At 42.2% G+C, this 17,051-nt stretch overlaps 1 protein-coding gene across 1 annotated transcript; it reads right to left on the bottom strand.

Annotated features, from left to right (window-relative positions):
• Positions 1 to 576: 576 nt before the first annotated feature.
• Positions 577 to 16,319, bottom strand: timp2a (TIMP metallopeptidase inhibitor 2a). Its single transcript, XM_083994560.1, has 5 exons — positions 15,835 to 16,319; positions 7,240 to 7,340; positions 6,776 to 6,884; positions 4,579 to 4,703; positions 577 to 2,703 (listed from the first exon to the last, which is right to left on the bottom strand). The coding sequence occupies exons 1-5, from the start codon at positions 15,965 to 15,967 to the stop codon at positions 2,506 to 2,508; spliced, it is 666 nt and encodes a 221-aa protein (XP_083850686.1). The 5' UTR covers positions 15,968 to 16,319; the 3' UTR covers positions 577 to 2,505.
• Positions 16,320 to 17,051: the final 732 nt, after the last annotated feature.

The raw sequence follows: 17,051 nt of genomic DNA, 5'->3' as shown, positions 1-17,051 counted from the left end.
CCATATTAAAAATGTTTTTTTATTATTTATTAAATTGGTCTTTTGTAAAACTCAATTTCTTTGAGATACTCAATTTTAGGTCTTCATGAGCCATAATCAAAATAAATTAAATAAATGAAGATTTGAAATGTTTCATTCTGTGTGTATTGGGTCTATATAATGTATTAGTTTCACTTTTTTAATTGAATCACTGACACAAATCAACTTTTCCATTATATTCTAATTTATTGAGATGCACCTGTATATACCACACAACAGTGTAATAACCTAATGTATTTTTAAAACTAATGTTATCAAATGTTATGTAGCATTTATGATGGGATACATTGGGAAAATGTGGTTACACTTTTGAGTCTTGAGCCATGATGATGTCCAAAATCCAAAACTTATCAATTAACAGTCAAAATGAGTCACAAAGCCTTCAAGTTCTTTCAAACGTGTGGTTTTTATTTGATAATACTGAATATTTTGTCCTTCGCCCGGACTTACACAAAGCATCAAACACATGCACAGTCCTCTATTCACACAAGGTACCCATTTCTCATTTCTCTCCCTAAAAAAGGATTCATCTCTCTCTCACTCTCTCTCACGTTATTCCAGCGCAAGAGGACCTTCTCGACTCGACACTACAGCTAAAGACATCGTAGACATAAGACAGCGAGAACACACAAAAAATCATGACAGGTATAATAATAACACTGAAAAAATACAAAGTAATGGAAAATGGAAAGAGTTTACTTTTAAATTATGCCTCTAATACTCCATCATATATATAATTTTTTTTGTTAATGTAGCTTGAGGTGTATAAAACAGCACTGTAAACTTTGATTGAGTAACTTGCTTTCTAGGACAGCGATAAAGCTTTCATTAATAACTTGGGGAGGAGCAGGAAAGACAAAGTCAAAGCTAACATTAAGCGTCTAAAGGACCTTATTACTCATGAGATGAAATGTCCGCGAGAGAGTGAGTATATTGGCAAAACCGTGAAAACTGCTGTTTGCATTTACAATCAACAGATAATACAAAGACACTGAAGTTAACATCCCACGAGCTCTTTTTGTTTCTCTTTCACACATAAAATCTGCAAAAAGATCCCTTATATCCCAACCTCTCACACGCCACTTTTTTTTCTTTTTGTTTGTTTTTTCTTTCACTGCAAATACTAGTTTATCCGTTATGACAAAGATAGCAAGTTAAGTAAGCTTGCGTTTTGTGGATATGGGTCACCAAAAGCACTCAAAAATAGGCAAAAGAAAAAAAGAAAAAAAATCTGCACCTGAGGTGGATCTGTCGGTCTGGGCGAAAGATAATAACTGTCACATCAGAGTGTTCAGGCTCTTGTCTTTACTGGAACTCATCCTCAAAAAGTGCAAATCTAGTTCTAATGCAGTAAATAATAATTATCAAATAACAACAAAAGTATATGCATAGGTACTGTACAGCTACATAGTGGGGAGAGAGGAGCGTGAAGAAGAAGAAAGGAAGGAAGGAGGGGGATATTTCTGATTGGACTGTGGGGCGGTTGTTTCTTTATTTTACCTCACGAGCAGGTTTTTAATTTCGAGCGCTCATCTTCACACAGCATAGACTGGTCCAGTGAGGCCTGCGACTGTCACAGGCTGCGAAATTAAAACAACAAAACAAAAAAAACACTACGAGAGAGGATTTTATTTCACCGAATGAAACCAGAACATATCAGCCATGCGAGATGAATCATGTTCTTTTTAAAGAAAGAGTAGAAAACATGCCGTGGGCGTCCGATGTCACCGGGCCGGCCAAACAGTTCCCAGCAGAGAAGAAGATGAGAGAAGCAGTAAAACTAATAGTGTTCGCAGAGAAGAAGAGGAGGAGGAGGAGGAGGAGAGGGAGAAGGAGGAGACAATCATCTTTTAAAAAAAAGGCAACTTGGAATTTGGCTTTGGAATAAAAATGGAGAATGAGGTAATAATAAAAAGTAGAAACACAATGGGTAACGAATGATCGTCATCGTAGATCGGGGATTGTTTGATTGTTTGATTGATTGATTGATTGCGATTGAGTCGGAGAGCAGAGCTGTTAAAGAGCTTTGCCGGGCAGGAAGTGCTCTGTCTCAACAACGAGAATTTAAATCCTCCTGACGCCAGCCTCAGGAGGAAGTTACATCATCACTCGACCAGTCTATTTCTCGTTTTTGTTGCTTTTGTTTTATATTTGTTTGTTCTCTCTGCAGACACTGTGTCTGAGAACAACCTCTGAGCCTCTTCTGAGTCAGTTAGCGCTGAGCAAAGCTGAGGCTGGAAGTGGCTTCATGTTGCTTAAACTGACTGCAAAGAGGTTGTTTTCAGACCAGCGGGTAATTTTCACTTACATTAGCTTTGTTTGTTTGTTTTTTTAATAAAAAAAAAATCACTTTGCCTGATGTTGTTATGTTTCATTTCAATGGAATCGTTTACATTTATTTTCGTCAGGCTGTGCAGTGGGCAGTCAGGCGCGCGCGTGTGTGTGTGTGTGTCGTCGAAGTGACTTTTAAGGGTCCTCTGCGTCCAGGAACTCTTTCTTGGGCGGTGCGACGCCGCGGTACCAGGAGCAGGAGCCGTCCGCCCTCTTCACGCAGGCGTAGTGGTTGGCCTGGCGCCCGTGCACCTGCTTCTCGATCATCAGGTCCGTCCACAAACACTCCTCAGGAGCTGAGATCTCGCAGGGCAAAGAGGGGCAGCGCACAATCTGCAGAAAACACACAAAACGGTCTCCCGGTAACTGTACTGAAACATGAGTGCAGATAAGAAAAATAAGAATTTAAAGTTCCCATATTCAGTCGGCCAATCAGAGGAGAGCGCTTCTCTTCTTATTGGCTGAATATTTTCTGTGCGATCTAATTAAAATACATCAGATTTCAAGGTAAAAACAAAAATCTGCAAATTTTGGATGGTGGAAACATGGCCGAGAGCTGTGACTGCTTTGCTGTGACATCATAAAGTTACAGGAAGTCCTGACGGCTCATTTTAAAGGGGAACTATGCACGTCCGGTCGCTTTTTCGCTGTTTTACCGACCCTCCTCCCCTCCTGGCCATGTGCTTTTGTTTTTGTTTTCAACAAAGCCGACCGGGGTGCAGTGGATAACTTTTTTTTTTAATGATACACGTGTTACAATGTTTATATTTGTGTAGTCTTATCTGTCATATATAAAAGATCATGGGATACATGTTGTGATGCCGCCGATACGAGATCTGGGACACCAGGTTGGAGGCTCTGAGCTTGTATGGTCGGTTTTCGGCCATGAGACGCTGGGTGGAAGGCAGAGAGCCTCTATTCTCCCTCATAACACATTTAACCATCACAATTACTCTGAAGCTGTTTAATAAATTGGTGATTTTTAAAGGTAAAAATCTTGCATAGTTCCTCTTTAAGTCTCAGTTTCTGAACACAGGCTGAATCTGTTTCTCTGTGAACTGAGGGTTTTTTTGTGATGCAATCACAGGAAGAGCAACACATTTGTTAATGCCAACTGTTCCTGATTAATGTGTCAAGATGTGAAACACAAACCACAGGCTCAACAAAGAACAACAACTTCACTGTGTCCTGCTGCCGATGTGTGGGAAACTACCTGCACTGTGCTGCACACCACATGAAACCAGATCACAGATAGTTGAGAAAGGCAACAACAGTCTTCATTGGAAGTGACATTAATTTGTTTGGCTGCACTGGAAACAGATTCACAACTTGTTCATTATCAGGAGAAGTTTAAAAACAAAAACAAACAGGTACTAGAAGAAACCTGGTGAGATTTTTTGCAGAAGTTAGTGGCAGTTTGATATTTTGACATACAGTGGCATCATGCAAAAGTTTCTGGTCACAATGTCTGTTAATGTGAACAGTTAAGCAAGTGGAAGATGAAACGATCTCCAAAATGCATAAAGTTAAACATAAAAACAATATTTTAATCAATATCAGTGTATTATTTTTGTTTGACTACAGTTTTAGAGGGGAAACGAAGCAGCAGCCTGCAAAAGAAAGGGAAACCCAGGAGACTTGAGCTCTCAAATAACTTTGACCAAGTCAGTCAAGATATTTACTATTTACACACTGTGATCGTTTCCAAAGGAGGGGTGACTAGCTACTAACTATGCAGGAGGCCCAAACCTTTGCTTTTCTGTAATTTTGAAAGTGTAAAAGATGAAAATAAAAAGTTGTATTGTTTAAAATGTAAAGGGAATGTGTCATCTGTAACTTTATGTCTTTTGGAGATCATTTCATCTTTCACTTGTTTAACTGTTCACATTAACAGAAATTGTGATCAGGGCTGCCCAAACTGTCGCATGCCACTGTATTTGCTTGTCCACTTAGTTTCCTAGGAGCCAGCGAGTACAAAAACAAGTCGTAGTTTCTTGGATGTTCATTAAGTCTCCGATGGGTTGAGAAATAGTAGAAGTGCGTGTGTTTGTTGTTGTTCTGGCTCATGTCCCGTCTCGTTTCGACTGTTATGTCTGGTTTTGTTGTGCTCCAGACGGGAAATAACTGCAGCACTTTTTTTTTTGGTTGTTTTTTGAAGTCGGGGAAGATAAACAGTTTTGCAAAGGACAGCGCCTTCCAGTGCCTTACCTTGCAGTCACAGCCCATCTGGTAGCGCTGGCTCAGGCTCTTCTTCTGGGTGGTGCTCAAGGAGTCCCAGGGCATGATGTAATCACACAGGGTCACATGCATGCGCCCGCCGGCCTCGGCCTTGCCTGTTGTGGAACAAAACAGTGATAAAATGCGTCACAATGACAGACACGTGACAATTCAGACATAACAAGGTCCGTACACTAACACCCAGCTCCTGACGCTTCAATAGAAATGTTCTCATTGGACAAAAGGTCACAGCCCAAAATAAAACGAGTAAGACAAATAAGAGCTGATAAAATCTGTTACTTCTCAGACTGGTGCCTGCAGGCATCAACACAGACCACCTGTCCTCGAGCACAACTGCAGTTTATGTTTCACGCACGGCTCGAGGCAGTCAAAACAAGAAGATATTTCAAGTTGAGTTTACAGATCTGGAGAGGCAGCGTCCTCCTCGCTTCACCACTATCTGTCTGCAGAGCAGTTCTCAACATGTTGAGCGTCTTTCACAGGATGTCCTCGCAGACGGGACTGACTCACGTTTCACTGCAACCCTTCCAACTTAAATTAACCCTTGACTCAAACCGAAGACAGCATGAGTCACTTTAAAAAGATGCCCCGCTCGGCAGAAAGTTAACTTTCTTCCTCGCTGGCCCCGTCCTACATCTTGAGAGAGAAAAAAAAAGAAACACAGAGTCTGGGAGAGACAGGAAATGCTGGCTTCAGCAGTTCCTCTCCTTACAACTCTATGTAATTAGGGGCGAGTGTTTGCGGGTGCATCTCAGTCTGCGATGGGGAAACCAGAGCATGCATGACATCATGGTCCTCCGAGTCTCCTCTACTCGCTGTACGATGTCTCATACTGCTGCTGCCGCCGACTGCAGCTCTCAATCACAATACCGGCCAGATTCAGCGTGCAAGCGCTAAAGGGACAGTTCGACACATTTTCATGGAGAGCTGCTGCAGAGTTTACAGGTTATCATAGTTTAGCTTAGCTTAGCATAAAGGCCTGTATCTCATTTGTGTTATTTATAGAAAATCAGTTCTAGTTGTAGTCTGTATGACATAGGCTGTTAGTCCTTTTTAAATTGACAAATGATGCTACTAGCAAACAGTTACTTATTCAACTCAATATAGCAAATATAAAAACAACCTCAGTTATCCAAAGTGCTGCACAACATAGTATAGGTCCTACATGTAGCTACAATCCTGGGTTAGCGATTTAAATAACAGAAGGAAAACAACATAAATTAGCAACATAGATTAAAAATAAAAGTTAAGACAATCAAAATAATCACTAAAACAAGGTAAAATACAAATAAAAGCTATACTATATACTCATTTATAAATCTAGGCAATACAGAGCAACATCTGCATCCAAGAATAACTCAATGTTCACTCACTTTTTGCTCTGTTTTTGGTCTCAACCACCTCAGGAGGTAAATATCTTTGCTCTACAGGTGTAACATGTTCCACTTTATTGCTAATTTTGCCTTTCTAAGGTTTGGAAAGTGTGTTTTTCTAAAGTTTTGCCATGTAAACAACTGGCTGTGATGAAAAAAAATGATGTAAAACACAACCCAGTAGCTGAACTTTGCTATAAAGCTCCATAAAGCCAGAGTGATCCTTTGTTGATATATAAATATTGCTTACAGGTGTTTTCAAGGTTACTTAACAAAAATGGCTCACACAGCTAGTCATGCTAAATGCTATGCAGATATAAATATGCAGCCTGAAGAATACACCAGTGAAAGTCAAGGTCACACAGTCACTAAGGGACGGTGCATGTAGCGAACACTCCCTTCAGGGTACAGTTTTACCTCAGAGTGAAATATTACACTTTCACGTCATGGTCGTCTCACCTCGAGCAGGAAAAGAGAGAGAGAGGAGCTCAACAGTTTTCTACATTTACATCTCCCCAGAGCCCGAGACGACAGACAAGGTCACTCCCAGTGTAGCCAGCAGCGTATCATTACCCATAATAACATAAACAGTCACTCCTCCATCATGCAAAATGGCACACCGGAGTCTATCTAACCTCATGTTTGTCTGCCCGGCTGTTTACACCTGCAGCTCCGAATCCGATTATCTGTCTGTCTGTGAAACGCTGTGACTTTCCCATCTGTCTGTCTGTTTATCTGTCACAAACTCATCAGTTAAGTGACCAAAAAGGGATGTTTTCGCTCCAGAAACAGACCTGAGATCAGATATTCCTTCTTGCCGGGGGCATCCAGGGTGACGCCACAGACGGCAGACACAGGGGCAGTGAAGACGGCCTCGATGTCCTCGGTAGGCCCCTTGAACATCTGGAGCAAACAAAACGTCACAGGTCAGGAAGAGAGGAGGAGATTGAGATAATCTGAATTTAAAATATTTACTGTCTATTGTTCTTACCAAAACAATGGAATAATTTGCCACATTCAGTTCATTTTTCACCCTCCCAAAACATCTCTTTTCCATTGCATTTGATTCGGCATAGTATTAATACTCCATCATCCTCTGATTGCTAATCTATTTTCTACTGCCTATTTTTAAATGTTCTTTCTCTCAGTTTTTTCCCCCTTTTGTCATTGTTGTTCTTGTTTTGCACATAATTGTAAAGCACTTTGGTCAACATTTGTAAATATGCTCTATAAATAAAGCTGACTTGACTTGACTTACCTTGATCTGTTTGACCTCATACTGGATCCTCTTGATAGGGTTCCCGTAGATGTCGTTCCCTGAGTCCACCTCCCTCTCTCCCACCACCTTTGCTCGGATCACTGTGAAGGAAACAGAGAGGAACAGGGCGTCAGATTGAACGTTTTCATTACCGATTGATCTGCTGTTGTTTTCTCAATGTGTCCCAAAAAAAACCCACAATGTCAAACAGAAAAGCAGAATAGAATAGAAATAGAATATAATTTGCTGAAAGAGGGAAATTTCTGGAAGTTAAGCTTTTTTGTTTCTGTCAATCAACCAATTGTTGCAGATCGAAATCCATCCATTTCATTATTGATTAATCAAATAGTTTTCCTGTTTGATCATGAGACATTGAATGAGAAAAAAAATCACATGTTTAGGTCTCCAAATGTTTTGTTTTATTTGACAGATGGTTCAAAATCCACAGATAAGTCCGTTTAAAATGTAGTCGAGAGAACGACCCAAACAAATGTCTGGCATGAGAAACAACTTTTTTTATATGATTGATCAACGTAACAGCTCTAACACTTCTAACCAAAAGAAAACTGACCTGCAACTTCCCTGGTAATCAATTAATTCATGTTTTTGAAGCAAAAAAGCAAAACACCAAAACCTGCACTTCCTCTAAACGTCCAGTCGAGTCTGGTTCCAAAGTCGAGTCATTCACCACAGACTCCCATGTTAAAATAACCAACTTTACGGCAGAAATAAACATGTTTACAGCCTGGTACACAAAAACATCCACAGCTAATTTCCTCATGTTCATTTAAATTTTCATTAAGGTCACATTTTCCCCTCCTCTTTGCCCAGGTACCGCCGAGATGGCGACGGCGAAGCGGCCCGCTCTGTGAGTGATGTCATGGAGGATGTAGTGGATTTTTTTTAGATGTCTATCAGCAAAAAGATCAAACAATTCTTCCAGTGAAAACGAGTCAGACTGAACAACAACAATGACAACAATCAGTTAAAGTTAAAGGCCCGTTACCTCTCTAAAGATAAAGATACAACCATGACATCATGATGTGATTCAACTGAGGAGCGATGACACTGAATCACAACCACGGCTCCAGATTCCTATCCACCAGCTCTTAGGCTAAAATAAATAAATAAATAAATAAAAGGACCATGGACCAGAGCCACAACAACAACAACAGCAACAGCCAGAGCTGCCTCGAGTCTTTGAGCCATGGCACCGACAACAACACGGGCTTCAGCAGCATCGACAGTCCCGTCCCGTCAATGAAAACCCAAAGTACCGGTTTCCATCGGCGCTTGGCCTGCAACACAAACACGACCAGGAAACCATCAAAAGAGCAGAATTAAGGAATAAGAATACGACTTGGAAGCTGAGATACAGAGAAAGACTTGGCCGGGGGCATGTTTCTCACCGTGTGTGTGTGTGTGTGTGTAGCTACTAGTGCAGTGTGTGTAGTGTGTTTAAATGGCCTGACTGACTACATCAAGCTTCAGCTATGCTTAGGACATTTATTCAGAATGGAAAATATGAGCAATAGAGAGAAAAAAAAACATAAAATAAGCAGGAACAGAGGACACGTAGATAAACACACACACACACACACACACACACACAGTCGACTGCTGTTGCTCTTACACCCTTGGGTTCAGTTTATGGTTTGGAGCAGACACAAATATGGGGGGTTCATGGCTCCCAGCGTTTATAACGTTTCTCGTTTTTCTGCTCCTTCCCTCGTTACTTCCTTTTCCCCTTCTCACCCCTCACTCATCCCCCGCCCCGGTCCCAGAGTGCATGCTTTTCTGCACAAGTAACTACGGCTTCTGCACTTGGGGGCTGGAACTAATGATTATTTTCATTATCAATGAATCATTTAGTCCATAAAACGCCAGAAAAATTAGCCAAATAAAATAAGAAAGAAAAAAAAAAAGTATTAATCAAACTTAACGATGACATAAAACAGCAAAACTTCAGATTTGGAAAGCTGGAACTAGTAAATATTTGGTAATTGGGTCTGATAAATGACTTCAACGATTAATAATCAACAACCAAAATTGTAAACCCTCAAATGATTTTCTGACGAGGAGCGCACCAAGAGCTCTACTAACGACTATGAGTCTGCAGATTATTTAATTTGGTCTATAAAGTGTTGGAAAGTGTATGAAAAGTGCCCCATTTTCTATTTCTATAGTTTAATTAGTGGAAATGGTCTGGTGGTGATGGTGCAGAGATCTGCACTTGAAACCAATGAAGTGTATTTTTCTACAGTTCTTAAAACTGTTCTGAATGAACAACGGCAGCATGTGATGGGAAGCAAGTCTGTTGTAGCGTTTTAGTGTCTTTCAGCCTGTGGCTTTGATTTTTTTTTTTACAACGATAATGTAACTTTGCTGATGTGGTTCAGTCTCGTTTGAATGCAGTTAATATCTGATGTCAGATCACAGCAACTAAAGAAAAAAAAAAGAAAAAACACCTGCTCAGCACTAAACATCGTGGAGCATTTAGCGGCTAAAAAGACAGAAACTGGTGGAGACCAAAAACAGAGAGCGAAGAGGCCGGTGTGCTCCAGCTGAACAGTTTCCTCTCCCAGTTACTTTGATAATCTTAAATGTTTTCATATCAATAACAACTCTGAAACACTATCAATGTCCTTCCTGTCAGAAAAAATATGTGCTTGGTATCTCCATGTTTAAACAACACTATGTTCTCGTCCTCCTGTCCATCACGTCATCATATGCGCTAGTTTTTCTATCATATCTGTCACTGATTATTGGGCCTGATTACTGGTTTGCCGTGATGTTAACCGTTTGTTAACACAATCCTGCCAACTTTATGACGATCATGGGTCAATGTTGTGTTAACAGACTGTTGTGCTGCCCCCAAGTGGCCAAAGACGTGAAATAATACAGATTTGGTTTCGGATTCAGACGAATTTTGGGCTTTTTGATGGGTCGAATGTTTGGTTCCTGCTGAACCTTATGACATTGATCGAACCCTACGCTTGCCCTAAGCACGTTGAAAGTTTGGCCCCTGCTCCTTACACAGATGATCAAATTTCATCATTGATATGTCAAATCACTTATGTAATCGATTACTGTCTAATACTTACCAGATATACTCAGATTTTTATAATTTTGTCAAAGTTTTACCAAAAATGAGTCACCTGGGATGGTACCTTTAAGACAAAAGAAGGTGATTCCAGTCGAACTATATAATATGTTCAAGTTTGCAATGACACTGTTAAAGCATTTTGTATGAGTCATCCGACTGAGTATGAACGTTCGCATGGCGGCAGAGTCTGCAGACAGCAACAGACAGGTATTCTGTTTCAGATTCGGCTGAATCTTGAACAGTGGATTTGGCAGAAACTCCAAAATCAAAATGTGATACATCCCTCCCTCCCTAAAGAAAAATTATAAATAACTAACTTATAAATAACATGAAAGAGATGAAGGAGTTCATATGAATGGCCAAATGAGGGTTTAATATCTTTCTAGTAGATAAAGATATGACGTGATGATGATGATGATTAGCTTTCAGAGATTAGCACATTAACACAACCCAGAGTTCTCAGGGGGAGGATAGAAAACTGAGCCATTACTAGCTACTGATCAATGGATCTGTGAAATAATCCCTCCCAGTGCTTCAAGAGAAACCAACCCCAGTTTCTCACCAGCAGCGGACCTCTGCATTCAGGTTCCACTCTGATGCTTATGCAAATATGCAGCAGCAGCCAGAGTACACACATAAACACACACACACACACATACGCAGCAGTATACCTGGCTGGCGTCTCTCCTGCATTCCTCCCAGTTTTTCCGCTCTCATTTCCTGACCTCATTCTGAGCCACAAACTAATGAGCAAAAGAATCAGCAGCAGGACACAATACAGAGGGGAAATTACCCTGCTATTCACACTGGATTGCTGTTATGAGAGCTTATCTGTCCACCTCGGTGCTGCAGACATGTTTACTCCTCAGCCCCCCCCACCACCACCACCACCACCAACCACCCCCTCTGCAATAAAGCCAGAGCTGATGATCCGGTGCAGTCTAAACAGCTTGTTACGGAGGCAGGAGCAGCAGACTACACAGGGTGATGATGATGATGATGATGCTGAAATAGCACGACTGCGACTACGACTACGACGACACCGTGGAGCCGAGTTTCCCTGCACATTGATCCCAAAGTCATCTGATCAGCAGCAGTCAGTCAATCAGCGACTGAGAGCCCCCCCCCCATCCCCATCCCCATCCCCATCCCCATCCCCTCCACCATAAACCACCAACTGACCCACATTTCGCCTGTTCCTCTACCCTCCCGACCAGGGCGACGCTTAATGACTTATACATGCGTATCAGTTGCACTACGCAATGTTTTCCATGCAAACCCCATATGAACACACACACACACACCACATCCTAAGTGCCCACCCCCCCCCCCCCCAACCCCACCAACACCGCATGACTATCCATTTCTTTTTTCATACTCCAGCGACCACCAAATCATCTCCCGGCTCTCCTGATGTGGTTTCTCTGAGCTCCAGACGTTATGTGGGTCCCTCTGTTTAACCTGTCATCTCCACACAGACGGACCGAGCCGCCCTCACATCGCCGTTCAGCTGGCGACGCTCGTGAACCTCTGGCAACATCTGGATGAAGACCTGGCTGCGCAGCGAGTGAGTGAAGCTCTGGTTTCACTCGGTGAGGTCTTCCATGATACAGGTATTGCTGTCAGGGTCAATATCAGCTGATTTTTGTGTTTTGTGAGTTTTTATTACCAATTTGTGTTTCAAGTTATATTGTTGATTATTTTACTGATCTGCAGCTGCCGATTTTCTTTTCAATATTGATTATAAAATGTCAAGAAAAAGCCAAAGTGACCACCGCAACACAAGAGCGTTCAATTCACTAAGATATACTACAACAAACAAAAGCAGCAAACTCTCACATTTGAGACGCAGGAATTACTGAATCTCCAACCTATTCACCTTTTATGTCAAATAATCACCTGTTCAACCATTTATAATGATAATAATAACAATAATAGTGGGATTAATTGACTTTTTGGCCATTTGAAGGCGGTGGAACGAGATGTAAACACAATACTGATCTATCATCACCTTTTTTTGTTGATGTGCAAACAGTTGTCATATTTAGAGCAACATTAGATTTGTATCAAGAGGCGGCTTGACTGATGTAAATCTAATGTCCACTCTTTGTTTGTTTCTGCCTGCATTATGATGAGACAGGGGATGAAAAGCTGCTTTTTTAAAAAAGTTTCTAAGGTCTCCAGAAGGAAATGTCCGTCTCTACAGCTGCACTAAATGCTGCACTGTGTTCACCAGCTGGTTGCTAACAGCACCTGTAGCGCAGGTAGAGCTGAAAGCAACAGTGACGGGCCGGATGACAGCGAATGACAGCAACGCATTCGAAGGCTGGGAAAGAAAAACAATGAGCTGAAAGAGCCTAAAACGCTCCACAACACTGAGGAGAACTAGTAGTAGAACTACTAGTGTCATCCTTTCACTGTTTTCACTGTTAATTGGGTTTATTGATTAAAGGGACTACGCAGAGTTTCGGAAAGCGAAGAATTTTCACACTAAATTTCCCTTGAGCCTCCGCGCGCACCATGAAATTCTTGGACCGGCGCAAGACGAACGAAAGTGAAACCATTTGCCAAGAATGTTTTCATTCATCAAGAATGAAAGTCGGAGGTTCGAAGATGATCAGATACTGTCGTAGTCCCGACCATAAACAATGCCAACTAGCGATCTGGCGGCGTTATTCCCATGATCCGTCGGGCAGCGTCCGGGAAACTGAAACTAGGAAATGCTGCAGGGTGAGTCATCCACTAAATAATAATATCAAAATAACTATAAACACAAAACGATATATTTATCGAAAATTTACCCATTAACAAGTGACGGTAACGTAGATTCTTCCACATTAATATGAGACTCTTTTATAACCAAAAGCAAACTCCTCGTAGTCCCTTTAACGACAGTATTAAACCAGGTTTTACACAAGCGGGAACCTTGCACAAATGTTTATGCAAACACACCTGATATGAAGTAAACCAGCTGCATCCATCCATCTATCCATCCATCTGTCCATCCATCCATCCATCCATCCATCCATCCATCCATCCATCCATCCATCCATCCATCCATCCATCCATCCATCCATCCAGCACCCTCTAAAACAGATGCTGTGATTCATTTTCAAACAGGGCAACTTGAGGTTTTGGGGTTTTTCTTTTTTTCTTTTTCTAGCCACTGTTTTTCTTATGATGCATGCTAAGTACTTTTCATGAAGAAAACATGTCTGTGTTTCCATAAATGGAGACGTGTGCATGTGTTGTTGCATGTCCAGCTCTGTTTTGCTGCTGCAGACAGACAGACAGACAGACAGACAGCGGGGTGACGCTGGTCTTCCACGGCGCCCAGCCTCAGGACAGTCTGACAGGGCCGGGCTGTGGGGAAGTTCCCCTTTGTGGGCAACAGATTTATATGAAAAGAGGATGTTTGTCTCCGTACATGTGTGTGCGTGTGTGTAATTGTGTGCGGTGAGTGCATGACACTGCTCGATTTTTTTACGGCCTGTGGTCTAAACCTAGAGCATCGGTTAGCATGAAAAACAGAAGGTGACACACACACACTCATCCATGCTGCTGGTTGTGTGTGTGTGTGTGTGTGAAGAAGTAAAGACTGAGATCCCATTTCACCCAAACAAATCCCAACTGTCAGGCCACATAACTATTGACAGTGTCGCTTTGTTGTTGTTGCCCACATGCGCATTCTGCACAACCAGACCAGACAAGACAACACAACCGACTCTTCTCTGACTCTTCTTTGCAAAACTGATCTCAGGCCTGTGTGTGTCTCCTCTGCCCACAGCCCCAAACAAAAAAACCCACACAGTGTCATCTTCAGATCCGCCATGAAATCATCATCATCACCACCACCACCACCACCGGACAATGACATCGACGGCCACTGCTGCCGCTTTTGGCCTTTAAACGCACCCACACACACACATTCACACAAACACACACTGATGAAAGCCTTGTTGTTGACTCACACACCCTTTAAAAACAACACACACACACACACACCAAACACAAATACACCTCTGCCGGTAGACATCCTGTCTCTGATGACCTGCCACCTCAGCGAGAGATTGAGTCACACCTTGAAAGTAGAGTTGTCATTTTGCAATAGGAAATTACAGACACACATCTTATGCACACAACTGCACACACACACACACTTGCGCTTGTGTAAAGTCAAATTAAAATAAAATAAAAAAGCAGGAAGGAAAAAAAAGATGCAGCCAGAGTAGTGTGGTCTTGAACTCTCCCATTCTCAGGGATACCATGCATATTTTAACTTCGACCGTGACTTTTATTACTTTTTCCTCTGAAACACGCCCTGAACTGACAGCCAGATGTCACAGTGTGTGTGCGTGTGTGTGTGTGCGTGTGTGTGTGAGAGAGAGAAAGTCGGCCGTGCAAGGGCAGCAGGCCCACTGTTGTCTATATGAGGCCTGTGGAAGTCTATGTGTGTGTGTGAGAGAAGGAGAGAGTGTGAGTGTGTGTCCCAAAGTTGGGAAAATCCCAGCAACATTCCTGTAATTCCTCCCAGCACCACCCCTCGCAGGAAGAAACAAGGCAGGAATGGAAATTTAAAGAAAAAAAAAAAAGGAGGAGGAAAGCTCGCGGTGTGACATATTCTGTGGTTGAGATTCAATCCCCCCCCCTCTCCTCCTCACTCTCTCCATCCCTTGTCCTCCTCTCTGCTCTTTCCCTCCTTGTCTCTTTCCCCTCTCTCTTGTGCCACGTTGCCCTGTGAAAGCCAGGAGACGCTGCTGCTGCGTCCCGGAGCTGCCGAGGGTGAAGCCTGGTAAACACACACATACATACACACACACACACACACACACACACACTCAGAGCTTCAGAGCCGAGACATTATGTCCAGTGATGGGAGCCGACTAACACACAAACATAGTGCACTGAGATATGACAATGTCGTCCCCCCATTTTTTTTTTTTTTTATAAACTGAGATATTGCAGTGAAATCAGGAGATAACTGCTGTAAAGTTCATTTAGGTTATCATAGGCGATGTTATTGTTGTGTTGATATGAATTTTATAAAGACATTATATGTAATTATGCATGTAGCCCCTTCAAATTTGTGCAAATACTCCTAATTCTGTTTCCTAAATGGTCCCAAAAGCTCAAATCTAGTCAACATGACATGACAAAAAATAATACAAAAATGCCTGTCTGCTGCAAGTGTGCAGCCTTAAATGCAATGCAATGCAATGCAAACTGTCTGGGCCATGGCCTTGAGGAGCAACACCCTGCACCTTCAAGGCTTTTTCCAGCGGTTTTCCTGCAGCCTGTGAGAGCCCATTCAGCTCAGCGAAGCACCGGAGCTGCTGAGTGCAACACAACACAACACAACACCGCCGCTGGAGCTCCAGAGCAACAACATGGGCTGGGTAAACAACAACAATAACAACAAGAGCAGCAGCAACAGCAACAGCAGTAATAACAACAACAACAACAACAACAGTCCCCGGTGCTGTACTCACCTACATCGGCGTTGCAGAAAGCCTGTTGCGGATGCACCGGAGCGCAGCTGCAAGCCTCCGCGAGCTCCTCCGCCCTCCACAGCAGCAGCAGCGCGAGCGCGTAGAGGATGAAGCCGTTCACTGAAAACGGCATTTTGTTATTAAAGTAAACAATGATGCTGCGATAATGTTGTTGTTATTGTTTTGTTGTTGTTGTTTTGGTTTTTCTCTCTCAGCCTCTCCGCTGCTGTGTGCTGCGCAGATAGGTTCAGATAGGCTGCAGTGTAGATCCAGCGGCAGCAAACTGCGTCCTCCTCCCCAAGGGGTTTCTTTCCTTTCTCTTTTTCTTTTTCTGGCGACGTCAACAAACACAACAACAAAAACAACACCGGACGGTTGAAGCTCGGTTGACCCGGTACTGGAGGTGAGGATACTCGGTGGGCCTGCTCGGAGATGTCCCGGTCAGTGTCAGCCGCTGCTGTCTGTCTTTTCAGGACTGTGTTTTCCTTTCGGAGGTCGAGGCGGTTTTATAAAGCTGCCGAGCGGCTCCTCCCCCTCGGCGGCGACGCCTCTGGCCGGCAGAGGGCGCTGCCTCCTCCCCGCTCTGGTCTGGAGGAAGGAACTACCATGGATCTGCCGCCAAAAAGTCTCAATATTAGAAATTCTCTGCTGATACCAAAGTCTGCTCTGGTGCATTACCACCACAACACAACAGTCCTTATAGTTTAATAAAAACATATATTAGAAATAAAAAAAATAGATTGAGTTCAGTAAAATTAAACCCTATTAATGATAAAATAACATTTGGGGATGTTCCCTGAAGGCTTGAGATTTATTTAGGCCGATTAGCATGGTTGTGTATGACTCATTAGGCTATGTTGTGAACAGATTAAAAAAAAAAAAAAAGTATTCTGGCTGATCCAGTTTGTCTCAATATCAATTATACATTTATAAGACTATATTATTCTCTTACATTTTACAGGTTTTCGTGTCAATATATCAATTTTAGCACTTGCTAACAATGCAAAACAGTGTTGTGACCAGGTTGTGACACATTTTAGTTAGGCTACATCAAAAACCAAAAAATGAATCCTGTGGTTTGGATATTGCACAAGATCATATTGCGATTTTGTTTCAAAATGTGTCTTTGCGTAAGGTCCAAACAAGATTCAAACTGCTTTTAAAACTATTTAGCATTTGGCTTAAAGTTTGATAACATATTAGAAATAAAAAATATT

This window comes from Trachurus trachurus (genome assembly GCF_905171665.1).
Source record: "Trachurus trachurus genome assembly, chromosome: 19".
NCBI lineage: Eukaryota > Metazoa > Chordata > Actinopteri > Carangiformes > Carangidae > Trachurus > Trachurus trachurus.
Note: the sequence above shows the minus strand (reverse complement) of the source record. Positions and strands in the feature narration are given on the sequence as shown.